The sequence below is a fragment of the Tetrao urogallus genome, assembly GCF_951394365.1.
Source record: "Tetrao urogallus genome assembly, chromosome: 26".
Lineage (NCBI taxonomy): Eukaryota > Metazoa > Chordata > Aves > Galliformes > Phasianidae > Tetrao > Tetrao urogallus.
Window position 1 is genome coordinate 3,652,173 of NC_136839.1, and position 26,330 is coordinate 3,678,502.

General features: G+C 55.9%; 4 protein-coding genes across 4 annotated transcripts in view; 1 reads left to right on the forward strand and 3 right to left on the reverse strand.

The window, feature by feature from the left end:
* Positions 1-274: 274 nt before the first annotated feature.
* LOC306955834 (alpha-2-macroglobulin-like protein 1) lies at positions 275-10,678 on the reverse strand (the record flags this gene model as incomplete). Its single annotated transcript, XM_079547205.1, has 36 exons — positions 275-321; positions 780-821; positions 925-1,027; positions 1,123-1,191; positions 1,288-1,378; positions 1,463-1,587; positions 1,658-1,873; positions 1,959-2,173; positions 2,257-2,413; positions 2,586-2,660; positions 2,744-2,900; positions 3,008-3,089; positions 3,232-3,408; positions 3,494-3,568; positions 3,758-3,809; positions 3,989-4,110; positions 4,340-4,466; positions 4,535-4,760; positions 4,875-5,031; positions 5,544-5,634; positions 5,783-5,971; positions 6,121-6,270; positions 6,450-6,595; positions 6,671-6,728; positions 7,000-7,227; positions 7,346-7,498; positions 7,585-7,694; positions 7,893-8,007; positions 8,088-8,211; positions 8,287-8,371; positions 8,489-8,642; positions 8,730-8,750; positions 9,522-9,574; positions 9,682-9,841; positions 9,996-10,185; positions 10,605-10,678. 36 exons carry the CDS (start codon positions 10,676-10,678, stop codon positions 275-277), a joined length of 4,416 nt encoding a protein of 1,471 aa, XP_079403331.1.
* Positions 10,679-14,310: 3,632 nt separating this feature from the next.
* LOC306955897 (1-acyl-sn-glycerol-3-phosphate acyltransferase alpha-like) lies at positions 14,311-17,345 on the reverse strand (the record flags this gene model as incomplete). The annotated part of the gene is made up of 6 exons (XM_079547268.1): positions 14,311-14,543; positions 14,704-14,776; positions 14,988-15,083; positions 15,197-15,372; positions 15,542-15,675; positions 17,164-17,345. The coding sequence occupies 6 exons, from the start codon at positions 17,343-17,345 to the stop codon at positions 14,311-14,313; spliced, it is 894 nt and encodes a 297-aa protein (XP_079403394.1).
* Positions 17,346-18,554: 1,209 nt separating this feature from the next.
* Positions 18,555-20,413, reverse strand: PRR29 (proline rich 29; the record flags this gene model as incomplete). The annotated part of the gene is made up of 6 exons (XM_079547255.1): positions 20,327-20,413; positions 19,967-20,063; positions 19,162-19,277; positions 18,867-19,045; positions 18,709-18,776; positions 18,555-18,586 (listed from the first exon to the last, which is right to left on the reverse strand). Exons 1-6 carry the CDS (start codon positions 20,402-20,404, stop codon positions 18,555-18,557), a joined length of 570 nt encoding a protein of 189 aa, XP_079403381.1. The 5' UTR covers positions 20,405-20,413.
* Positions 20,414-22,879: 2,466 nt separating this feature from the next.
* The window catches only part of LOC306955835 (vasoactive intestinal polypeptide receptor 1-like), a gene marked incomplete at both ends in the record, with an annotated part of 10,378 nt that continues 6,927 nt past the window's right edge, over positions 22,880-26,330 (forward strand). Inside the window, 4 exon segments of the mRNA XM_079547206.1 lie at positions 22,880-22,884; positions 23,727-23,835; positions 25,447-25,537; positions 25,540-25,560. Coding sequence (XP_079403332.1) covers positions 22,880-22,884; positions 23,727-23,835; positions 25,447-25,537; positions 25,540-25,560 — 226 coding nt within the window.

Here is a 26,330-nt window from a genome sequence, read left to right on the forward strand (position 1 = left end):
AACTCTCTTCTGAGGATGGTGCGGGCTGTGTGCCGCATCTTGGCAAGTTGAGGAGCTGCTACCCTCCTTTCCTCACCTCAGCACATCTCAATTTATCTCTGGCTGAACCTGAACTGGTTCACCCTACAGCCAGCAGCCCAGCACAGCCCCCAGCCGGCCCCATCACCCTCTCCAAGGGGGGAACGCAGCATATAAAGAGAGAAAAGGAAATACTTAAGAAAATACTCTTTATTTTGACCCAGGGCAGTGGCTGGACTGTGGCCTCTCTTCTCCTTTAATCATCGCTCAGATATGTCGTAGCATTATCCTCAGGCACCTGCCCTGTTAGTGGAAGGGGAGGGGGCCAGGGGCTCTGTGCACTGCTCCCATGGGTAGGTGCACCATGCTGTCCCCATGAAATCAGGGCCAGGGGTGCAGAGCAGTGAGTTGTCCCTGTCCCCAGTGTGCCTCAGCTGTGGCTCCACTGGATGTTGGTAGGGCAGGAGCTGCATGGGGTGGGGAGAGGCTGTCGAGTTGTGCAGTGGTGCTGGTGGAGCTGCCCCCTGTAGGGCCGGTGGGAGCAGAGACCTTGGGCTGTCCTGGTTCTTGGCTGAGGGAATCAAGGTGCACAGATGGGATCAGCTGCTGGACGTGGAACTCCTCTAGAAATTCTCCTTTGCCTGTCTGTCAGCCTCTTCAAAACGAAACAGAGGTGTGTTATGAGAGCAGAGCCACTCTGCCCCGTCCTCCAGCTCCTGTCCCTGGGGGTCCTGATGAAGGGATGGCCCCTCAGCCCCTACCTGAGCTGCAAGGAGCGCTGTAGGCAGCATCCGTGCGGTCACCTGCAGCAGGAGCAGGGAAATGGGCTCAATGAGCTGTTCCCATTAACGAGCCACAGCTCGTCAGTGTGAACAGTGTCTGGTTTGGGGCTCCAGGGCAGCTCACCTGTCTCATAGTAGTCATACAGCATCACGGTAGCAGGCTGGAGGTTCCTTACTGGGAAGTCCTGTGTGGCTGCAAAGCTGAAGGTCTCCTCCTCCTTTGTCAGCTGGGGGATAATCCGAGGGTGAGGCACAACCACGTCCCACCACCCCAGTGTCATCCCTGTGCTCGCAGCACTGCTGCTATTGTCACCCATCTCACCTGATCCAGGTAAATGGTCACCTGGTCGCTCTGCACCTCCACCTTCTTCACCAGTTTCTGCCTCTTCAGCTGGGGAATGGGGAGAGCAGGGCTCAGCACCATGTGGGCAACCCTCTGTCCCCGTGCTGGGTCCCAGTGTGCAGAGGGACAGCAGGGACCTCTCACCTCTACCACTGAGCTCTTGTCTGGGATGTAGCCTGATGGCAACTTGGCCTCGATGACAACCATGTTGGTGGCAGCACGGTTTCCAGTGTATCTGGAAAAGGAAAGGCAGAGCCTCGCATTGAGGCTGGGGGCTGTTTGGCCCCCACCAAACCCTCGGGGTGACCCCAAACCGTACCGTGCCCGGAGGAGGAGGCGGAAGTGGGTGCTGGCATCACTTGTGCACGTTTTGGGTTCTGTCTCTACACTGAGGTCAAACGTCCCTGCGCTGGGAGGCGGTGGCATGTTGTAGCGCAGCGTCACCTGGAGTGAAACAGGGTTAAGGCCACCTGGAAGGTGACACGCATGCATAGAGACCCCGTGCTGTACCCACCTGCACCAGAGCACAGCCCTGCCCATGGGTTTTCACCCCGTACAGCCCTGGCAGATCATGCAGGACTGCCTGCTGCAGCACCAGTCTGTTGCTGGCTTCCAGCATGAAGTCCTGCTTGGAGCCCGTCGGGGCTGTCACCGTCACTGCTAAGTCCCCGTTGTCGCTGTATGTCAGGGTGGCATACTTGGCCAAAGCTTGCAGGGCCACCACAGTGTCCTAGGCAAGAAGCACCGAGTTGGGGTCACCCCAAGTTGCAGCTGGTGGCATCCCAGCCCTGTGCTGGGAGAACCTGTGGTGGTACCTGGGTGGAAGCAAAGCCTCCGTAGGGGTTTTGCTGTTTGCTGAGCCAGCGGACGATCTGGGAGGCTTTGGCCAGGTCAGCACGGGACACCTGGGGCTGGGTCAGGTATGCCAGGAGGACATAAGCCGTCATCTCCACCTCTGCTGGCGCAGCCTCAGCCCAGGGGGACTCGGTGGATAGAGCTTTCTCCTTCCTCTTCCAGAAGAGCAGCCCCTCTGGGAAGAAAGGGTGGGAGGGAAGTCCCCAGTTCCCAGCTGAGGGTGGGAGTCCCAGGTGAGATGGAGTGGCTCAGAGGTACCTGTGCTGGTGCCACGCTGCAGCAAGCTCTGCAGCCGGGCTTGCTGCTGCTCCTCACGCCCTGCCAGTCCACAAACATATGCCAGCAGTGCCTCGGTGTAGAGGTTGTCAGTGCTTGACGCCTCCAAGCATTTCAGGGCTGAGCTCACTGTTGGGTCCTGCAGTGGAAAAGGGGAAACTGAGCAGCCAGGAACGCCCCAGGGATGTGGACATCACCTAAAGGAGGATTTCTGCCCAGTTACAGCAGCATGGCCTGGTGCATCCAGACCTTAGTGCTGGGCTGGTCCCATGTGCCAGCACCTGACCCCAACCCCACAGGATTATCCTCACCGTTGGGGACATCCCCAGTTCCAGCAGCGCAGCCGTGACATAAGCAGACAGCGAGAGCTCATCTGATACACCACCCTGCAAAGAGACAGCGAGACAGCTTTGTCCGTGCCACCTCCAGCCACGTGTCCCCACGTCACCCCGTCCCACCCCGTCCTCACCTGCAGGGCGTTATTGAAGAGCTTGCCCACGCTGCGGAAGCATCCTGACTCCTTCTGCTGCTTCTGCAACCAGTGCTGTGCGTCCGTGATGTGCCGCTCCTCGATGGCCACAAAGGCTCTCGCTTGCCCAAAGGACTTGAGGACGAATGCTGTCAACCTGCAAGGTGTCAGAGGGAGGGCAGCATGGGGGACGAATGGGGATTTGGTGGCAAGAGGAGGTGATGGGGATGGCACCGCGCTGCCCCACGCCATGAGGACCCTCACCAGGTGTTGCCGCTCTCATCTCCCTCCCCAAAAGCACTGTAGGAGCCGTCGCTGTGTTTGTAGAGCAGCTCTCGTTGGTAGCCTGCATGGAGATGAGGATGGCTATTGGCACATCTGCCTCTGGGGGGACCCTAGAGGATGCCCACCCCTGTGTGCAGGTATGAAATGGGGAGGGAGGCAGGGGTTCTTGCTGGTAGCAGGGAGGTCGGGAGGAGGACGCTGACCGCTCTGCAGGAAGCCCTGCGCCTTGGCACGGATGTCGGAGTTCATCTGCCCGCTCTTCTCCAGGTACTGCTGGATGTAGATGTTGGGGGCGAAGCGCACCATGTTCTGCTCCCCGCAGCCGTAGGGCATGGCCAGGAGGCGGTCCACGTTCTGCAGCGCGTTGCCCATGATGTCGCCTGCGTGCACCCCGTACCCCATCCCATCAATTTGGGGGCATCTCACTTCCAGCTGAGACTTCTGCACCTCGTTTCCATCCCTTACCCATCACACTGACATGAGCTCGCTGGGAGCCCTCCAAGATGTTGGCAGGAAGCTCTAGGGACACTTCTTCAGAGGCTGTGAGGATGGAGGGTGATGGCAATGGGGCGGCAGTGGACATGGCCCCACATCACCCTCGTCCACCCCTTGATGCTCCATCCCTCTATGGACTCCATGAGCCAAGTGACCCTTGTCCATGGCTCTTCCAGCTTGGTGTCCCTCGTGCCAGCAGCCCCATGTCCCCACAGTGGTCCCAGATGCTCCTACCTTCCTTGCAGAGCAGGGAGCTGTGTGCCTTCTCCACCAGGATGCCGCCGGGCTGTAGGAAGCAACACGTGGTCAATTCTGTGACCTCCATGTCCCCACGTCCCCCAGGGCCATCCCTGCAGTGACACTTGGTGCTGTCCCACTCCCAAGATGATGTGATGGGATCTTCCCATTGCACCCCCAGGTCTGCTCAGCCCCCATCCCTCTTTCATCCCTCGTAACCTGTCTGACCTGCACCAGTAATGGCTTTATCACAGTGTCCACACGTCCCTGGGCTGGCACCACAGGCTTCTCATTGCCACAGAGCTCCTCAGAGTTTATGGCCTCGGTGCTGATGGTGATGTTCACCTCCCCTGCAATGCCAGTGCGACATCCAGTCACCACAGAGCCCCCCAGCCTCCACTGCAGCCCCATGGGCTTTGAATGGGGTTGGCTGGGTTGGGATGAGAGGTGATGGGGAAAGGATAAATGGAGCGGAGAAGAGCTTTGCAGATGGCATCATGTTTGCTGACACCCTCCCTGTCCACCCCGCTGTGCCAGGTGTTCTCCAAGTGGCAGGGCAGGGGATCCATGCACCCATACCCAGGTTGGTGGCCTTCACATCCCACCGGAACGTCTTGGCTTCATCTGCACAGACACAGCTGCTGTACACTGCACCTGCAACTGCTGACACCTCCAGCTCCGCCGAGTCCGCCAGTGTCACCTCGACCTGCAGACCCCAACAACGTCAGCCACCTACCAGGGCACAGCCCCCAGCCCCCTGCCCACCTCACTCACCCGTAGGCACTGCCGCAGGTAATTGAAGACGGTGGCAACCAGCGAGAAGGCTTCACCACGGATCACAGCATAGGGCAGAGCCAGGTCCACAAAGAAGGGCTTGAAGACTGTCAGGGTGGTGGCAGGGGCCAGCCCCAAGCCCACAGGTGCTGTGCAGAACATCTCAGCTTTCCATTCCGTGATGGCATCGGGCACCGTCATCACCATCTCTGCAGAGCCCTCCTCCCTGCAGGACAGAGCACCCAGAGGCCGCCAAGTGTCAGCCACTGGTGGTATCTGGGCTGGTTCTCTCCATCGAGGAGGAGAAGCCATCCTGGGGGCTCTCCCCATTCCCACTCACCCCACAGGCACCAGGTCCCACAACCATGTCTCTGGGAAATGAACCCGGGGAGCTGGAGGCTCTTCCTCGTTGCTGGCAGCATGTGGGACGCTAGCTAACACGGGTATTCCAACCCTGGGTATATCCATACCTCCTCTGACATCAAGCCTGGCATTGCCTAGAAATAGTAGAGCACAAATGAGGTTTCCATCGGTTTCTGTCACCTAGACCAGGGCTGGACATATGCAGAAAGTGGACAAAAGCAGCTAACATCCCCTCAACCAAGAACTGAGCCAGCATGGAAGCCCTGTCAGACAGCATTTCCCATCCCACTAACAGTGGGGACACAAGCCTAGCCCCTCCTGTGTGACATGCTTTTTGAAGATCATAGAATCATAGAATGGCTTAGGTGGGAAGGGACCTTAAAGATTGCAGAACTGTGGAATGACAGTGTGGTTGGGCTGGAAGGGACCTTAAACATCACAGAACCACGGAATCATGACATGGTTGGATTGGAAGGGATCTTAAAGATCATAGAACCACGGAATCATGGCATGGTTGAGTTGGAAGGGATCTCAAAGGCCCACCAGCCCCAAATCATGCACAGGCTGGCTCTCCCCCACCAGATCAGGCTGCCCATGGCTCCATCCAGCCTTGAATGTCTTCCAGGCATGCTGGCAGGACGCTCACCTGGCACACCCAGCGTAAAGTACTGAGGCGTGTAATACTCTTTGCAATCATCCCTTGTCTTAGCATTGGTGAGAAGCTTCAGTGCTGCATTCTGCGAAAAAAAAAAGATTGTCCATCTCCAAAACCAGTGGGATGAATATTCCCCCCTGAGCGGCAAACGGTCGTGGGGCACTGCTGAGCTTCCCAGGCACCCTGCACAAACCATGGTTGGCTCTTGGCGATAAGGCTCAAGGCTTTACCTGAAATAACTTGGAGGGGTTCATCTGGATGTTGTCCCAGTAAGGTGGTAAAATAAATCTCCTTGAACGGCGCACATCTGCAGGCTCCATCATAATTGTGTCGACGTGGAAGCGGTGATGGTACCAGGCACAGGGCGATGGGTCTCGGATTCTTCCAGGATAATCGAAACTGGGGAGCACTTTGTAGATCTGGGAATAAAGATATATATTAGGCACAGAACCATGCCACCATCACACCCTACAAGGGGCTGAATGATCTACTGCATGTCACCTCCTCTTCCATCCTGCTTGATCCGTGGTGCTGTTACAGGGGAAAAAGTCACCTTGGGACTGCCTACCTCCGCCGCGGTGAGCTCAGCCTCGGGCTTCAGGAGCAGCACGCTACGATCCACGGCACGGATGGCACATAGGGAGCCTGGGGCTGCCTCCAACTCCATCTTCAGTGTTGAACCAGGCAGCGCCCGCTCCTTGGAAAAGGCCATTTTCACCTGGGGGAGGGGGGCAGGGGAAGGATAAGGATCTGTGGATGCGGGGGTCTTCTTGGAGCAGCATGGCATGGATAAAATCAAGCTGAAGGTTTGGGGGATCAGGGTGTGGGTTGGAGAGGCTGTGATGCTGTGACACATCTGGAGCAGGGTGAGGCAATGGGGGTGATTTCACAACTCGCCTTGTTGGGGAGGCAGTTGAGCATGTTGAGCTTGGTGCTGCCAGCCAGCATCTCACCATTGGGGAGCACTGCATAGCACAGCACCGTGGCTGTGGGAGCCAGCTCAGGGCTCATGGGCAGCTCCAGGGAGAAGGAGCCTCTCAATCCTGGGACAAAGAGGGAAATCAGGTCCAGGCACAGGCCTCAAAGCCCTACACAGCCCATCCATCTGCAGGACCCACCTGCACTCAAAGGCAGCTCCTTCCTGAGGATGTTGGTGATGGTCCCCTTGGCCAGGACCTGCGAAAGAGGAGGTGGGAATGGCCAAGTCAGAGCCATACCCTGTTGGAGGTTGGATCTAAGGGTAAGAGCGTTGGGGTGGTTTGGAGGTTGTCCAGTCTTCAGCCCCAACAAAGACTGCTATTTGCAAGTAGACATACATTGGTCCATTAGTCTGGCCAAGGGAGACCAACCATAGCCTGGCCCTCAGGGACACAGCCGTGCACTTGTGTGCAGATAAGGAATCCATGCCCTCACACCTGCTGCCCTTCCTCCCCAGGTGAAGGCTCACCAGGAAGACCACATCCAGGCTCTGCAGCTCGCTCCCCAGGGCCTCCTTGTTGAGGATATAATCCACCTGGAGCTGCTCAAGCTGGCTGCAGGACAGCTTGCCCTTCAGCCGGTGGATGTGCAGAAAGCTCTGGCTCTTCGAAAAGAAGGGTTGGAGGTTCAAATAAGCTCTGTTGAATGTGGGCGATGAGGCACCATTCTGGCTGTCAGCCGACGTGTTGACTTCACCCTGAGGGATGAGGGTGGAACTGATACAGGCTGTTGGTTTGGCTTGGAGAAGGCTCCCAGCCTCATAAAAATGGGGAAAGCCACTGAGAAGCCACCAAAGGGTGACGCAAGTTACTCACAACCAGTCTGACTGTTTCAGTCCATCCGGAGGTGTCCAGCTCAAAGGAGGCTCTCCCAGATTCATCCGTCAGGAAGCTGTGTCTCTTATTGTTAACAAGGAGCACAAGCTGCTGCCCACCTGCGGCAGAGCTGTCTGCCCTCTTCAGATGCATCTGCAGGAAGGAAAGGTGAGAGGCGTGCATTGGGCTGGAGCCGCAGGACAGGGGTGGGGAGTGGGGCTGCCAGAAACCCCCATTACCGTCCCAGTGTAGGGCAGCCCACGCTTGTAGAAGTCATCAGTGTTTTCAAAGGTGACTGTGAAGATTTTCTCCAAAACTTTGCAGGTCTTGGTGTTGTTCATCTCCACCCCTGTGGAGAAGGAGCAGGGAGACAAGTGTGTCTTGGGGACACAGGGCACAGAACAGCCTGAGCCTGATTCCTACACACCTGTACCTCTAAGTCACAGCATTGCTCATGGGCTTCCCTGGAGAGCCTGATACCTCCATGCTGTGTGTATTTGGGTACAAACAGGGATGAAAGCAAAAACACTCCCACCAGCACCCCTACCTGTCCCCTCCTCCACCAGTGACGCCTTCACTTGGAATTCCTTCCGCAGCCGGTAGTTGCTCAGGTTGAAGGAAGACATCAAGACCTCTGTTGAAAAGCAGCCGTTCTTCTCGGTCTGGAAGGAGGGAGTCAGCCACGCTCATCAGCACTGCAATGGACTTTCCCAGTCTCACCCGTGCTCCCAGCTTTGCTCACCTGCCCGCCAACCTCCGTGCAGATATCCTTGCTTTCCTCAAGAAGATATGGGTACGTTCTGAAACTCCAGGGCTGGCACAAGGTAGCATGGACCTTCCCCTGGACAGGCTTCCCATAGGTGTACCTATGGGGCAGAGGGTGGTGAGGGTGTGAAGGGTCCTCCATCCATCCCCTCCACATTACCACGACTTGGGCTCACCGTCCACAGATCTGCAGCTGGAACTTCTCATCCTTCACCCACACGCTGGGGGGAAGATCAATGGTGACCTCGAATTTGGGCAGCACTGGTGGAGAAGAGAGGCGAGAGCGGGGTTGTGACTCCCAGCACAAGGACAGAAGGTGGCATGGGGACGTGCCAAGGCGGGGCTCCCACCCTCCATGCACCTCCCATCCCCACACACCGTATTCCTCCACGCTGAAGGAGTGAGTCTTCCTCTCCACGTGAATGGTGTATGTGCCCAACGCCGGCTCCGCAGCCAATGGGAGGGACAGGTCCACGATGCCCTGCCGTGGGCTCACATCTCTCCACTGTGCGATGCGGTTTCCTCTGGGATCCTTTGCATGGTGACAAAAAGTTTAGGTTTCTCCTCTCCCAGCTGTGCCCCCCTTCCCGAGCCCACCCTGGAGCTCTCCCACACTGACCTTCAGGAAGACGAGGGGCAGCTGGAAGGCAAAGAGGAGATGGTTAGAGGGGACATTCAATGGGTCTCAGAAGGGTGGGGACATCTCTGAAGCACAGGAAAAGCACACTGAGAAAATTAGGAAAAAATTCTTCTCCAAAAGAGAGGTCAGGGACTGGAACGGCTAAGGAAGTGATGGAATCGCTGGAGGTGTTCAAGAAACACAGCTCTGAGGGACACAGCTGGTGGGCATGGTGGAGAAAGGTTGGCTTAGACTTGGAGATCTTAGAGGTCTTTTCCAACTTTTATGGTTCTATGCTTCTATTTTTGGCTGTGAAGTTCCCTCCTTGTGTTGTGTTTCGGGGTTGATGATGAGCCTGTGGATGGCTTCAGATGGGCTGAGCCCTGCCAGCGCAGCATGGGGAGGTGGCATCTCCCAGTGCCTTTGCCTTTGACATTTCCTCTGGGAACCTTTTGCCCTTCCATTGACACGATTGATTGCTCAGGAGCACCTGACTGAACTAACCTGCAGTTCTGGTGTCCCGTGATCCTATCGATATCAATAGCACTTTCCCTGCTTCCTACTCACTGCTCCTACATCTCTCAATGAAATTGGGAACATTGCCATGTCACGTGTGCAGTTCTGCTTCCTCCCTTCTTGCCTCGATGGATGACACAACACATTCCTGGCTCAGGGTACTCAGCAGCTCTGTTGGCTGGGACAGGACTCCCACTGGCTGATCCCCACACCTCTGCCAGACAGAAGGACAGTAGTGCCGAGGTCACCTCCCCCTGTCCTCAACCCTTCTCTCACCTTCTTGTCACTGGCAACGAAGTCTTTATCCAAAGAGACAATCCGAAATTTCACTGGGAAGAACAAAGCAGAAGTGAGTGGTGGGTTCACCTCCAAAGGAAGATGGATGGAAACTCACTCTGAGCCCTGCAGTGGGGCTGGATTCCATCCCAGCCCTCACCTTGCTGTCCGGGCTTGTAGACAGCCTTGTCTGTCTGTACGAAGATGCCAGGCTCCAGGACTTTCAGCATCACACTCTTCCTGGTGGTATTCAGAGACTCTCCTTGTATGGAGACGTACAGATGAGCAATTTCCTCCTTCCCCTTGGAGGGGGCTGGAGCCTAGCGAGGAGAAATGACAGAAGTCTGTCAAGGCTCACAGATATTTTGCCTGTTTTCCCCTACCAAAAGCTGAGGAAATCAGCCCAGCTCCCATCTATTTCTCAGTGGAGCTGGAGGCAATGGGATGCACAAGGCGTCCTGGGGTGACACTCACAGGGAAGGTGACGTTCAAAAGCAGCTGAGGCTCCTCAACCTTCCTCTCTAGCAGGGTGATGTTTCCAGCCTCGTCTTCTCTCTGCAGCTGGATGGTCACCTGGGTGGGCTGGTGGACATTGCTGAGATGGACCCACAGCGTTGCTGAGTATGGGTGGTAAAACACAGCTGGGCACGTCACCACGTAGTGCCTGGAAAGGAGAATCATAGAATCATTAAGGTTGGAAAAAAACCTCTAAGATCGTCAAGTCTCAACTCCTCCTTTCCACATCCACTCATAGAATCCCAGAATCATTAAGGCTGGAAAAGATCTCTTAGATCATTTTGTCCAACACTCTACCTGCAGCTGATATTGCTTGCTATACGTCCCTAAGTATGTCCCCATGTCCCATGTGGCAGCCAGGAGCACATTCTGAGACAGTCCTCATGGGGTGACACCAGCAATAAACCAGAACCAGCAGCCCCAAAATCTTCCAGGTGTCATGTCCTTGATGCTCATGGCAGGGACAACACACTGCCCCAGGCATTCCCACAATGAACAGCCAAGGAACTGAGACTAAATGTCCCCCCAACAGATACAGACAGACAGACGGACACGAAAAGGGCCTACAGTGCATCAGATGCTCCGGTTGTGAGGTGGAGGATGAGAAGCAGCAGCCAGGTCAGGGCTGCTGGCGACCTCATGCTGTTGGATGTCAGGGATGGGTGAAGTCTTCTGTAGCTGTTGAGCGGCTGTAGAGCTGTGCCTGATCTGCTACAAGCTCTGAAATGAGAGTTTCACTTTTCCCAGTTGAGCAACAAAGCTTGGGATGAGCAGCCAGTGTGGACCTGCAGATATAAACAGGGCAATGTTTGCCATCCTGGGTTCAAGGCCATGATGGATTTTTGCAATCTGAGATGTTCCCGTGGGCTGGAGAGGCTCAGAACCAGGGGGCAGGACCTTCCTACACTGCTTTGCTGGGAAGTGATGATAGGAGGGAGCAGGGCCACGTTCCCAAAATGAAAGTAGGCAGTACAGCGTGTGAGCCAGTGGCAATTTCTCAGAAGGGTTTGTTCCCAGATCTTTCCAGTTTTCCCAAACAATAGAATTCGGGCTGCCTTTTTGCCACATTTCCTCCAATCCCATCGAAACAGGAGGTAGCACTGGAAGCCAGGATGGAGATGAGCCATTTTCCATGGGCTCCCCACTGTCCTTGAAGAAATAAGGGGGGGAGTGTGACTGCACGTTGGCCCCCAGCCCATCCATCCACCCCCGGATGTGGGTGTGGGTCAGTGTCCTACCGTACAGCATGGCACGATGTGACAGTGAGCTCAGGGCCATCCCATAAACCATCTGAGGCATGGGGGTGGGGTAAAGGAGGGGACCATAGACAGCAAGGCCATGGGCAGATCGATATGAGGCCCTCTGCCTCCCTGATCTGTCCCCGTGGGGAAATACTGCAGGGAGGATTTGTCACTTGGGGATGCAGGTGTTGCCACCCATGCAACAAGCACTTTCAGTTCTAGTTCCAGTTTTTATTTGGCAAAACAAAGTGAAAAGTGAATGCAAATGAACTACAGGCCCTTTCATGTATCGTTAAACAGGACAGGAGCACTGAAACCCAAGAACAAAAAGTGCCAGCCCTTAGGGATGACTCTGGCCAGGGATGCTGGGAAAGAGCCTGAAGACAAGGAGCTTTCTTGCAGGAAAAACCTTTTGCTGCTTCTATTTCCTCTCTTGCATTTTTCTTAATATTCCAGCCTGGCATAGCAGGAACAGCCCAGACCATCCTCCCCACGTCCAGCCATTGCTCCTGGCTCAAATCTCAGGCTTGCATTGATCCCCAGGTTTTTTGCCTTTTTTTCCAGGAATTGAGGTGTCAGCTCAAGGGCAACCATGTGGGCAGCAAAGCGGATGTCCCCCATCGGCCGCTGATGCACACAGGGTGAGGGAGCTGCCAGGCAGGAGCAGGGACCACAAGTGGCTTTTGTAGTCCCCATCCCAACCTTGTTGCTGAAGGCTCCAGGTAGGCATGGGGGGTGAAGAAGCAGGATTGGGCAGAGGTTTAGACCTCAGCTGCCTGGTAGGTACAAAGAATCAGGAGCGGAACAGCCAGGAAGCTGCAGTTTCCACATAAACCTTGTGAAGGCTGCAATACAGTATGTGTGAGGCCAGGGTCAGAGTGAGCCTGACCTCCATCCCAGAAACACCTTTCCTCCTTCTAACACGGTCAGACCATCTGGATCATATCCTCGCTGTCCTCCCAGCCACTGATGTGCCAGGAGAGCTCAGGACCCAAAGCAGAGCCTGCTTGGACCCCATCCCCACTGTCTCCCTGTCCAGGAGAGCTCAGGACCACATGGATCAAGCTGTCGTTGGAGAAGCCCCATGCATGGTGTGAAAAGAAGAGCAAACTGAGCACCATCCAGGTTCACCTTCACAACCAGCAGCTTTGTCCACATCCCTCTGTGCCGGCACCATGGGCACCTCAGTGCCACACAGCTCCTCCGTGTGCAGGGCCTGGGAGCTGACGGTGACATTCTCCTTCCCTGCAGGTGCAGACAGGGAGTTGTAGTGTGAGCAGAACCAGTATAAGCCAGGATCTGGGTGCTACTGGAGTACACATCTTTAGTAAAAACATCCCTCTTAATGGCTGAAGGCAAATAGGAGAGGCTGAAGATCTGCCATTCCTGTCTGCACTGTGATGGACTTGGGATCTTTACCTGATCCCTGCAGAAGTGTAGAACAGCCCTACCCAGGCAAGTAGCAACTGGAGCGAAAACAGAAAGACCTGGTAAGAAAAAGATAGTAACAGCTTTCCAGACACTGATAAAGCTAACCTGTCCTGGAGAGGCAGACAGTGGGGAATGGAAGGTGAAAGATGGAGGAAGATCTGAGGTAGGAATTTGGATGGAAAAAGAGTTCACAGGCTCTTTGTACATACCCTGTGTCCCATTGCTCTTCAAGTCATTGCCCACCCAAAACAGCCTGTGTCCCCTCCCCATGGAGGGACATAAGGAGTGGACAGGACATCCCTTTCTGGGGTCACTCATCTGGGAGAAGAGAGGCCAGCCCAGCTGGAGGCTCTTGTGACCCATCTCCTCCAGGGTGACGCTGGGGATGCCATGGCTGCTCCTCAGGCTGAGGGCAATGCATATTGGCTCATGCAGATCCATGGGATGGATGTGCACCTTGCCCCCATGCCAGTAGTAGATCACACAGGGGAACCTCACCACAAATCTCCTAGGCAGAGGACATCCCCACAGCGGAGGTGGGCAGGGACCTCCACCACAACCCAGTGCTCCACAACCACAGGCACTAATCCCTCTGTCCTCACAGGGACAACGCAGCACCCCGAGCACCTCCACCCCAACCAGGCAACCACACTCAGGATGAGGACTGACCCTGAGCACCGGAAGCGAGCTAAGACCACCCACCATCCCACCCAGCATGGACAGATGGACGTGGACAGGGCTTGCGGCCATGCAGCTGCTCTAGCATTGAGGTGCAGAACGCAGAGCAGCAGGCAGGTCAGGGCTGTTCTGGACCCCATACCCAGAGGAGGAACACAGAGGCAAGGTAAGCTCTGAGCCCTCAATTTAGTCTTCCTCTTCTCCCATTCATCCTTACCTCCCTGATGCAGCAAGTAAAACCCAATGAGTTCTCCAGCTGAGACAATGTTTAACCACCCAGTCCCCCACCCCTGATGGTTTCAAAGCTCCAGGCAGCCAAACGCAACCCATGGCAGCAGGCAAGCAGCAACCCTGGAAAATCAGGTCCTCTATGTGTCCACTGCTATTGATCATCTCCATGGGATGGTTCCCAACCTGCAGAGTTCCAGCTCACTGCTGCTAATAGTGTTGCCCAGCCCGTTCTACATGGATAGATGATTTCCAGTGTTTTGCAGAATTTCTTCCATTTCTGAGAACAGCAATGATGAACCCAAGCGCTGTGCATCATCTTGGCCACGGTTTGCCCATTATTTCAGAGATGCTCCACGTGCAGCACAGCCATCCCCCCCTGCCCTCATCCCCCAAGCTCAGGCATGACACTGTGCACAAACACCAGCTGTGAACTCTTTAATTTTGCACCTTCGTCTCATCGTTCTGCATTGAGGAAGCTCTTCTAATGTGGCAATTTCCCCCCTCCCCGCATCCCTCCACTCCCCACATGTCCTGGACCCCTCCTCATGACTAAATGCATGAGGACGGCACAACTAGAGGAACCCTGGGCAACGAGCCCATGAGTGAACCACACCACAAGAAATGGAGAAGGGTGTAGCAAGATCTACCCGGTACCAGATACCCAACCTCCCTGACGTCCCCATGAGCTCTGCCTAATCACTGGTCCCAGTTGTGTCCTCCTCTCGCCACATGCTGTCAGTCCTCGTGGTTGCCCCAGTGCCTGGGAGCAGAGGAAGCTCCACACGCTGATCCCTGCAGGGATTTGCAGACATCTCAGAGAAGACATCAACCATGATGTTGCGGACAGTCTCTGTCAGCCCCGGGACATCCTTTGGGCTCAGGCCACGGGTTTCTATCTTGGGGAGAACTCGGATGGTGAACATTCCTGGAAATGGAGAGGAGAGGAGAAGGAGGCCAGGTCATCCCACCAGCATCCTCCACCACTGGACACCTCCATGCACCTCAGAGTCCTTCATAAAGACCTCCAGCCCTCACGTGCCCCATCCCCACAGCCTCTGCAATGGGGCTTCTTGTCCTCAACTTACCAGGGGTGAATTTCTTCTCCTTGGAGCTGAAGAAATCCCAGTATGGAGAAATCACAATGGGGAAAATGGGAACCTGCAGGAGATGGAGGGTCATGCAGGCCCTTCCCCCCCTCGTTTAACACCAGTAGGACTCTAGCTCCTGCCATGCCCCAGGTCCCTGCCACCTCCCTGGGCTCTGCAGTTCCCAGAAGACTCTAATGCCCCCCACCCCTCTTCGCCAAGGGCAGATGATGGAGAATGTTCTGTGAGCCGTGGGAGATAACCACCCCAACTTGCTGCCTTACCTGAGCCTGCACAGCCAGGTGGAACGCCCCACGCTTGAAGGGCAGCATGGATCTGCTCTGGTTCCTGGTGCCTTCTGGGAAAATCCACACTCGGAGCTGCACAGGACAGGGTGAGATGCGAGCGTGGACCCCAGGCACCACCTCCCCACCGTGACACCTGTGGTCCTCCCTGACCCCCCTCTACCCCCAGCCCAGTTTCTCCTGCTCACATTTTCACGCCGTATGGTCTTGGCCGTCTGGGAGATGACATCAATGGCATCTCCAGTCCTTTGGCGGTCGATGAAGATGATGCCACTGAGCCAGCAGGCCCAGCCCACAGTGCCCATGTACAGGAGCTCCTTCTTGGCAATGGGCACGCAGCGCTTGGGGATGACCTCCACCATTCCTGGAGGATGGATGGGAAGGAAAGGATCAGCCCCTGCCTCGTGGTTCCCATCACCAACCACATCATAGAGTCCCAACCCTTTCTCTGCGTTGCACCCATAGCCCCGAGCTCAGCCCAACCCCAAAGGCTGCCCACATGGTGACAAAACCCTCCCCTCCCCTGCACGTACCCATCAGGTCAAGGGAAGCTTGGTGGTTGCAAACTATCACATAGGGCTCCTTGAGATTCAGGTGCTCGGCACCCAACACCTCTATCTTGATGCCATACAAGTGCTTGAGGGGCCGGATCACAGCACAGAGGAGCCTAGGGCAGAGGGACACATGTGGGGAGCAGATTGACACAGAGCGGTGGAAGGAGGTCATGACAAGAGCAGGGAAGGCAAGAACCAGCTCATCTTTGCTCATCAGAGCAATTCAGAATTGCTTCACTTGGCCTAAAGTCAGCAAGAGATGGAGGTTTTATCAGTTGGATGGGGAACGAGGAAGAGCCGTGTCACCATCCAGAAAGGCTTGGACAGGAAGGGTGACACCGGGACGGCAGTGCTGATGAAGGGTGACGCTCAGTATGAGAGTAACGAGAGGAATGGAGGGAGGATGGAGCAACGGGGATTGCAGCACCCATGCTGGAGATAAATACACTTTTGACGTTGAAATGGGGCACTTTCCAACTCATAGCAATGGAGAGCATCTGTGCCAAGGGTCTCTCATCCAACAGCGAATGCTTCAAATTTAATGCAGAGAGGATGGTAAGGAAAAGCTCAGCACCAGGTAGAGAAGAGAAGAGGTTTGTGGCATGCCTCAAAGCCAGGACTAATGGCAGGAACCCTCTCCAAGCCGGAGGCGTTGTGATTTGGAGGCTGAAGAGGAGGAGATGGAGCTGGGTGTGCTGCAGATGTGAGGTGGCGGTGGGATGAGACAAGGCATCATGAGTCACAGCTGCATCATGCCAGGGATTTCCACTGAGCCGGAAGCGTTTGCACCAGGGATCAAAGCAATAGGGAATGCACGTGTGTGTGCATCATTCCTGCAAGGAGAGAACGAGGGAGAACGGCTGCACGAGAGGACTGATAACACCAAGCTCTGATTGCAATCCCGCCAAGAGCTCCGGATCTGCCTGCGCTGACACGTGATGGCTTGAGCTTGGAAATTCCACAGGCTCGTCTTTCATCCTGACACAATTACATCCCTCCAGTATGCTATCATGGCCAGGAATTCAGCACCAGGGTTGCGTCAGCCCTGGAAGCAACTCGTGTTGCTCAGAGATGCTATCATGGCCACCACCACCCCCAGCTCGGCTGAGCGATGGGGCAGCACCTGGGCATCTCTCTGGGACACCGAGCTGATGGCATCAGGAAATCCTGGAGTCCTGTTCTCAAAGTGGGATGCACTGCCAGGGATGTGGGCATGTATGTGCATCCTGCCAATGAGTGCTGCAAACCCTTCTGGTCCCTCGTGGCACCCAGTGGTGCAATGGCCAGTTCTCCCCTTTATGTTCCTTGATCCAGAGGGGATCAGGTAGCCCAGACCCAGCTGGCTGCCCCATCACGGTGTGCCCCATCACGGTGTGCCCCATCACGGTGTGCCCATTGCTAGCCACGGACAGCAGCGCTACATCCCACCACAGTGTGCAGACGCACCACACAGACGTGACCACAGCACTCGTCGCGGCTCCAGGGCTCAACTTGCAGTCCTGGCTGTGGATACGACCACAAAACCACAAGTCCCCATGACTCCATCACCACCAAGCCCCAAATGTTTCCATGCTGGAAGCACAACCCCAAGCCGTACTCACTTCATGTTCTCCACGCAGCGTCCCCGAATTGCCACGAAGGGGGAGAGGAGAGTCGCCATGGTCACAACCCAGATGTTGAAGAAGGTCACTTTGCAGAAGTAGTGGAAGGTGGCACTGTGCCAGTAAAGCAGCACGGGGAGGACGAGGAGGAGCAGCAGCCCGTGGAGAAGGGCCACGTCCATTGTGCTGCTGGGGTGTGGGGATGCTGGGGAGCTCAGCCGGCGTCCCCAGAGCTGGGGTGGAGAGTAGGGATGCCGGGAGCAGGGCAGGCGAAGCCAGTGGTTCAGCAGAGCGGTGTGTGGGCGTTCGGGGCTGGTCCAGGGAAGGAGCTGCCCCACACAGAGGCTTGTAGGGCTGGCAGGCAGGCACAGCAGGTGAGGGTGGAGAGAAGGGGTGAGTCAACGCTGGAGACCCTGGGTCATATGAGGAGTCATTGCTGATATGCATCCTGCCGGGCCACTAAGCACTGCAGTGGCTTTTCACCAACACTTCTTATCTGGGGGGGGGTCACAGCCCCACTGCCTCATCTGTGCACTCTCACCCAGACCCACTGGTTCCTTTGGCCTTTGGGTTAAAGCCAGCATCCCAGCCGCTCTCTGACAATGATGTGCCTTCAGCAAAACTGCCCTACTGCGTGCTCTCCAGTGTTCCTTCCCCCATTCCTCCTCCCCGCTTCTGGTACTGTGGGTTTTGTGCCCCGGCCATGGGACACTTCTGTGCTGCTCAACCCAGTGTCACCCCAAGAGGGCTCCAGGGCTCACTTCCACTGCATGTGTTGCAATCCCCATTGCACTATCTTCCCTCCCTTCCTCTCATTATTCCCATATCCAAGATTGGGACATCCCCCGGTGACTCCTCTCTTCCTCCTCATTTTGTCTTCATGGATACACAAAGCGTTGTACATCAGCATGGTTTCACCCCACACTCAGCTCATGGTCTCCATTACATCCCTCATTCGCACCCCACAGCCCCCCACCACCACCTCATAGCCCCCGTGGGCACCCCACATGCTCACTCAAGGAGCACACAGCCCCCCTCCCTCACCCCGTTTGCTTGGAGGAAGCCCCACATTCAGGCACAGGGCCAGCAGCCTGGGTTAACGACAGATGCTTAATTAGTGTCAGCAGGGTGCTTTCTTAACAAAGCAAATTAATTACAGGCGATGTGCTGCACTGAGAGCTGAAAGGACTGATGGAGACTGGGGACACCTGGGCTGGCACCATACACCAAAATTGTGCATCCGTGCACCAAAACAGTACACGCACACACCAAAATAACACATTTGGCCAGGCACTTCATCTCCCTCCTCAAAACTGTCAGCACCATGGGGCACCCTGCAAGATCTTCTGGGCTGGAGGATGAGGATGTGCAGGAAGAGCCCCCTTGGGTGCTCAGAGCCGCTCCTCCAGCATGTCGTAGTACTCTGCAGGGGGAAAGCACGGACTGAGGTTGGATAGAGGGAGCGGGCAGGGCTCAGCCCTCAGCTGGGCACGTGAGGAGGTCAATGCAGCACCTCCTATGGAAGGTACAGGGAAAAGGTGTTACCTGGTGCTGGTGGGACGTTGGCCCCGACAGTCCCTGTAGCACTGGGGGGTGGAGGAGGTGGCACGGGGCTGATAGAGAGGGATGAGGACAGGAGTGAGTGCCCACCTGTTGTTGGTCCCATGTCCCTCTGGTTGTGCCAGAGCTCCCTAGCTACTCACACCTCCCTGTCCTCTGTGGCTGTGCCCAGGTGCCGCACGGCTGCCGGTCCCATAGCCTGATCCTGGAGTGGCCATGCCCAAAGGGGAGCAGAGCTGGGATATGGGATGTAGTGGTGATGGAAAACCATGGCCGCCTCCTCCTCCTCCTCCTCTCCAGGCTGCAAAGGCACAGCTGGTGTCTGTGGGGAGGAACAGAATCAGATAAGATCCACGCTGGGGATCAAACCAACACAAAGAGCCCCAAAACCTCAAGGAGATCGGAAGGCAGAGGGCACCCATCAGTCCCACCCCATACCTGGGCAGTGGCTGGAGACGGCCCAAACCCAAAGGACACCAGTGCTGACACCGCCAGGCTGTTCATCACCACCTGGTGCATTTGGGAGTTCTGAATCATCATCAGCTCAAGTAAATCTGCCGGGGAGCAAAGGGTCTCTGCGTCAGAGAGGGATTAGAGGGAGGGGATGGGATGGGATGGGATGGGATGGGATGGGATGGGATGGGATGGGATGGGATGGGATGGGATGGGATGGGATGGGCAGTGCGGGTGCATCCCTTGGGAGAGCACCAAGGTTTGTCCCTATGCCAAGCACCAGGAGCCAACCCAGCCCCACACCCCAATTTGGAAGCCCCAGATGGCATTTAAAAATTATTTTGCTCGGGTAAAGCTTTAAAATAGAGATCGTTCCGCCTTTCCTGATTGGCAAATGGGATTAAACATCTGGTCCGGCTGCGCACAAAAGGTGATTAGTGGTGCTGGAGGCTGCAGACTTTCCGCCCATTTGGAGGATTGCTGCGGTCCTGGCAGCACACAGGACTTGGCAAAGCCTCCTTGGTGCATCCCCATTAAGACATCCCAATTAAGACATCCTCGTTAAAACGTCTCCGTTAAAACACCCCCATTAAAACAACCCCATCTGCTGCAGGCACGAAGTCCCCCCACAAAGTGCCTGCAAAGCCACTGGTGGGCGGTCCCCAGGGCCCTGCTGGCTTTGTGCAGGAGTGATGTGGAGCTGAGCTCGCCCTTTTCTCCCTGCCGTTGGAGGTAGGAAGACACGAGGATGGTTTCAGCACGGGGCTGCAGGATGGCCGTGGTCACGCACCTCCCCGTAGGTGTGGGGGTCCGGTGGGATGGGCTGTGGCCACAGGAAGCTGCTGGATGATGGTCAGTGGCTGCGGGGACATGGGCACAGGTGGGAGCTGAAAGAGAGGAGGGGGAGAAAAGCCCCCTGGGATGGGGGTCTGGAGGAGGGGGCAGCTCACACCGGGCCCCTCTTCCCAAGGGTTCATGCCTGCGCACGCACTGCCCCAGGGGCACGGCCCCACGGAACCTCCTTGGGGTTTTGCACAGAGCATTTGCATCTTGCAGAAAGCCGATTGCAAACCAAAGCCTGACTCCATCCCCTCGCCTCCCACCCACCGCATTCTCCCCACCATCCCCTGGACTGATCTTTGGGGCTCACCCTATGTGGGATGACATAGGTTCCTGCTGCAGCATCCCCCCAGACCCCGCTGGCACTCCCTGCTGCCCCAAGCTCCATGGCCAGATGAGCAGCACCTGCAGCTCGTGCTCGTTGCTATAGCTGCTGAGGGCAAACAAACCCTCCCAGTGGGTTGGGCTGCTCGAGGTGTAACCCCTGGTTGCTTCTCCCTGCTTTTGTCCCCAGGACACCGCACCCACAAAAGGGGTGGCACTAAGGAGGGTTGTGGCCCCTCAAAGGTGATTTTGTCTCTGCAGGGAACCAGAGCTGTGGGTTCTTCCTAGCCCTGTGCACTGGTCCCAGTGTTTTGGAGCACTGGTGCCAGGACTCGGCCCCACCATGGGCCCACCAGCAGCATCCCATGGCTTTGGCCACGTGGTTTAGGAGTCTTCCCTAAAATCCCCCCATCCCAAAGCTCCATTCCTCAAGGCCACCCATCGTGGATGGGGGGAGATGCCTCTGATCTCAGGGAAAAGCCACCTGGCAGATGGGGATGGGGGCTGGTGGGACGTGTTCTCATGCACCTGGCTCGCTGACTGGGATGTGTTGAAAGGCGCCACTGAAAGCTGACAGAAAGCAGCTGGAGGCAGCAGTGAGTCCCCATGGGGCCGGGTGGCACCTGCACCTGGGACAGGTTTCTATGTGGGAGCACTGGGAGGGGTGTGGGGATGGGGTTCAGCACTGAGACTGCACCCTGCGGCCATGGGATCTTCAGCGTTGGAAGATGAAGATCCACCTGCCCCATGGATGTCCCACGGCCCTCAGACATTTGTGTCCTCATGCATGACCACAGCACCGTGCACCTGTGGGGTCTCCGTGGGTGCAGGATGAAGACCCACCCACCCTACAGTTGTCGACTCTGACCCCATCCATGACCAAGGCACGGTGCAGTGGGGGCCGGCCACTGCTCAGCTGCTACTTTGGACTTGGTGCTCATGGATGGCCAAACGTCCTCTAGCATTCAAACCCACTGCAGTGTAATTTTTTCCCCATCCTCTCGATGTCCTCTGGCATCTTTCCTCTGCCCCCGTGAGCTCTTCCACTGCCCTTCCACGTGATTTTCTCATCAACATTCAACCCAAACCTCCAAGTGTCCCCTAGCACCGATCTGGGAACATTTCCTGCAGCCCAGAGCCAGCTCTGCTCATGAAGTGGGAACAGATCCCAGCAAAGCCCCAAACCAGAGACACCTCCATATGGCGGGAGCAAAGTCAGCTGCTGAGACTCCAGCCCTTGGCTCTACAGGGACCATTTTCTACTTGATTACACTTAACTCCATGTTCCTAATTTCTCCAGGCCCCTCTGGATTGTTTCACTGCCTTTTGTTATAGCTCCAAATTCCCATTATTTGCACATTTGATTACTGTGCTGATTACCCCCTGCTTCTGGCAGAGCCCTGCGTGCTCGGAGCACAGCCTGCGTGTCCGTCGTGCCTGTGCTCATCTTGTTCTCGTCTGCAAGAAGGATTCAAGCACTGCAGCAGAAGACTTCTTGCCATGGTAGGACAAGGGGACACAGCGGGAATTCCCTGAGACCTTTCATAGCATCCCAGTCCCCTTTGAGGGTGTTACTGAGACAAACCCAGTGTCAAGCTGCTGTAGGTCCGGTGCACCCCAGCCCCAATGCATCACAACACAGGGCAGAAGCTGGGGCTCAGCCTTGGGCGTTTCTTGGGAATGTCTGGGATTTCTTGCTCTGGAATCCCAAATCTTCACCTTACATCAAGCTCACAGCCTGGACTTCAGCCCCATCTCTGGCTTAGGGTGGGCTCCACCTGCAGCTTCACTTTGGGCCACGGTCTTGCATGGGCCCTGCAATGTCCCTCATCACATCCTATCTGGAGAGACCCCAAAATGAGGAAACACAGACAGCAGGGATGCTCGGCCCTCTGGTCCCTTGGTGGTCCCTTGGTGGTCCCTTGGTGGTCCCGTGGCAGCCCTGTGGCAGCTCCATTCCATTTTGGTCCCATGGTGATCCCATGGTGGTCCCATTTTGGTCCCATGGCAGTTCTATGGCGGTCCCACTGTGATCCCATGCATGGCGCTGCTGCATCATCGGAGCACAGAGGCTGACTTCCCACTGATCAAAGCCAACCACCTCTCAAACTGGGTGCCACCAGGTGGCACCAAAGAAACCAGTTCTGTGGGGACACCTGGGTGTCCTGGGGCCAACACTCCCCTCCTTCCCCTTCCACTTCACTGTGCCAGCATGAGTGTGGGCTTGTTTGCACCCGGAACCATTTTATTTGCTTTCAGATCTCTGATAAAGCCGCCACTCATTGCTTGTTTCTGTGCTGTTGGAAAATTAAATGATTGAAATTGGGTGTCAGCATTTTGCTGGAAACTATGAGATGGTAATGAGGCTGTCCGGGTCCCGGAGGCTCTTTGTGTCAATAGAACTGCAGGATCAGAGCTGTGCCTGCAAGAGCAGCATCGGTCACTCCTAATAACACCGCACAAATGGCTTTAAATATTAAGGGCCTGTTTGCTTCCTTTGCATTTTTTAGCTGTATTTGTGCTACTGCTCCTTTGGACGATGAGGTGAACTGTGCTGGGTGCTCGGTACAACCATTCTGCTCTGGTTTGGCAGTCGTTCTCATCAGCTGAGATTGCAATGCCCCCATTGCACTTTTCTGAGATTTCTAGAGGACGAGGCAGCCTACTGAGGGCTTTGGCCAATGGGGCCAAATGGGGCAGAGTTTGGGTCATCCCTAACCCAGCCCACAGCCCTTCTGGGTAAGCAGAGGCATTTGGGAAGGGATTTTGGGGTGTCCCCCATGGTAAGGACTTGCAGGAACGCCCCCGCCCTGTGTGCACGCATGAATCAGGCCATGCGTTGTCACAGCTGTGTGCACACCATCACAGCATCCCGTTTGGGATCCCCACCTTCTTTGCCCCTTCTGCACCCTGCCTGCACCCCGCTTCCCAAACCCTTTGGACATCAGGTTTCCAAGCTCAGCAGCACCCAAGTAGCAAACAAGAGAGCTCTGCAGCCCCGCTATGCATGCCCGACTGGGGGGGCGGACCCCAAGGGGTGCAGATAACGGGGTGGTGGGGCAGTGCCAGGCTGGGTGATCTGTGCATTCAGCCCCGTGCATGGGGAGGGGGAGCGGAAGGCGGAGCCTGCACATCGCCGGGCTGTGACATTCAGTCTGGCTGAGACGGAGCTGTGGGCAGCGCAGGGACAGCGGGGCTGGGCGGCACAGGGAGAGGGTCGGGAACTCTGTAAGGGATTGAGCATCCGCTGCGGGAAAGCGGTTTGGAGGATCTGGGGGAAGGATAGGGTTGGGAAGGAGAAGGGAAAGGGGTGAGGGGAGCAGGGTCACTGCTGGAGCCGGGACCCCGTGCCCAGGGCCATGAGGGAGGAGCGGGGCCATCCGCAGCCCCTTGGGGACTGAGCGGGGTGGCACGGGGCTGCCTCCCACCATGGGGTGCCCGTGGTTGAACCCCGGCTCCTGTGTGCTGCTGCTGCTCGCCCTGCTGATGCTGCAGGTAAGCGTGTCCCGGGGGGGGCATTACGGGGGGACGGGGTGGCGGTCCCTGCCTGTGGCACGGTGGAGAGTGTAGCACCCACAGTCCTGGTGGGCTGAGCCCAGGGGGTCAGGTGTTCCCTGCACGTCCATCCACCCCGGGGTTGTGACACCGACTCAGTATGGGACAAGGTGCTCCAGAGTCCTTGATGGGGAGGAAACTCCATGGAGTGCTGTGGGGTGGTGCCAGTGCTGCTGTGTGTGTTTTGGTGATATGGGGGATTGGGAGAGGGGATGGGGGAAGGAAGGGAGGAAGGGAGGGAGAAGGAAAGAAAGAAAAGGGAAAGGGAAAGGGAAAGGGAAAGGGAAAGGGAAAGGGAAAGGGAAAGGGAAAGGGAAAGGGAAAGGGAAAGGGAAAGGGAAAGGGAAAGGGGAAGGGGAAGGGGAAGGGGAAGGGGAAGGGAAGAGAGAGGGAGAGGGAGAGGGAGAGGGAAAGGGAAGAGGAGAGGAGAGGAGAGGAGAGGAGAGGAGAGGAGAGGAGAGGAGAGGAGAGGAGAGGAGAGGAGAGGAGAGGAGAGGAGAGGAGAGGAGAGGAGAGGAGAGGAGAGGAGAGGAGAGGAGAGGAGAGGAGAGGAGAGGAGAGGAGAGGAGAGGAGAGGAGAGGAGAGGAGAGGAGAGGAGAGGAGAGGAGAGGAGAGGAGAGGAGAGGAGAGGAGAGGAAAAAAAGAAGAAAAGAGAAGAGAAGAGAAGAGAAGAGAAGAGAAGAGAAGAGAAGAGAAGAGAAGAGAAGAGAAGAGAAGAGAAGAGAAGAGAAGAGAAGAGAAGAGAAGAGAAGAGAAGAAAAGAAAAGAAAAGAAAAGAAAAGAAAAGAAAAGAAAAGAAAAGAAAAGAAAAGAAAAGAAAAGAAAAGAAAAGAAAAGAAAAGAAAAGAAAAGAAAAGAAGAAGGGAAGGAAGGAGGGAGGGAGGGAAGGAAGGAAGGAAGGAAGGAAGGAAGGAAGGAAGGAAGGAAGGAAGGAAGGAAGGAAGGAAGGAAGGAAGGAAGGAAGGAAGGAAGGAAGGAAGGAAGGAAGGAAGGAAGGAAGGAAGGAAGGAAGGAAGGAAGGAAGGAAGGAAGGAAGGGAGGGAGGGAGGGAGGGAGGGAGGGAGGGAGGGAGGGAGGGAGGAAAAGGAAATCTTTTTTTTTTTAAGAAGGAAAAAAAAAAAAAAAAAAGAGTCGGGGTGCTTCAGGGCTTTGTAAGGAGAGCGATGGCATCGGCCCCTTCCCAGATGGGGAAACTGAGGCACGGTGGTGGATTGGCTCCAAAGGTGCGTTTGGCTGTGAGGAGCGCTCATCATTTCTGCTCACAAACCAAAAGCTGAGGGGTTTGTTGAGAGGCAGATGGGCTCGATAAATTTATCTCAACAAATACTTCTTCATCCCTCGCTGTGGTTCTCAGAGGGCTGGCCCCTCTGTTTTTGTCATCTGAGTGGTGCCCTGAAGCTCCTAGGAGGGAATTGGAGTTAATTGCAGTTCTTGATGATGTGCACAAAGCAAACAGCTGAAAGCTGGGGAAATGTCAGGGCTGTGCTGCGGGCAGCTGCCACTGAATGGGGCGGTGTGGGTCGGGGTCAGCCAGTGCATCCCCCCACCAGGTGCAAGCGACGCATCCCGACTGCTCCATCGTCCTCTACTTCCAAGAGCGAGAGGATGAGTGCCTGCAGGCCATCAGGAGCGAGAGCCAAACACCACCCCCAGTGGGCAGCGAGGTGAGAACCAACGTGCATGGGAAGAGGGTTTGCTGCGGGGTTGGGTGGTGGTGGAGGGGGTGGCAGAATCCTTGGAGAGCCTCAAGGAGAAGGGAGAGAGGGGACCAGGATTGCACCTGGGGGACAACGGTGTGCAAACAGCCATCGGGGAGGAGAGCCCCACAGTTATGGCACTGACCCTCACCCTGCCACGCAGGGCGCTGTGCCCCCGTCTGCCCCCTGCTCACCACCGCCAGCATTGCGCAGCGCCCGTCACCCCTTTCCCCTCCCTGATTCACTCGGCTTTAATGCAGAACATGTTTTGAGCAACTCAATTTTTACATATCCGGGACTTTTAAGCAGATTAACTAATTGGAAGTAGGGAGGGGAGGGAGGGGGGAGGTAATAATAATAAATTAACCATTTTTAAAGCGCTGCTTTTGGACATTTTGTTTAACCGGATTCAATTTCCATCCCCCGACGCAGCTTGCCTCAAATTCTGGGTAAAAATTATCTCCCAGTGAATAAGAAATGCGTCATTCAATGGGTCTCAGATAATACAAATGTAGAAATGAAGCGCCTCGATAAATGCACGTTGAGGTGCATAATTGCATAAGCAAGAGTGCGGGGACGAAGCGCCTCCTCTTAGCACAGGAAAGCCACAATGATTGGAAAAGGTCCGTTCTGCAGCCAGGGGAAGGAATCACTTCAGGAAAATAGCAAGAGGCAGAAAAGAGTAATTAAAGTCAGTGTTTTATCACGAGTTTCCTGCTCTGGCATTCTGCTGTGGG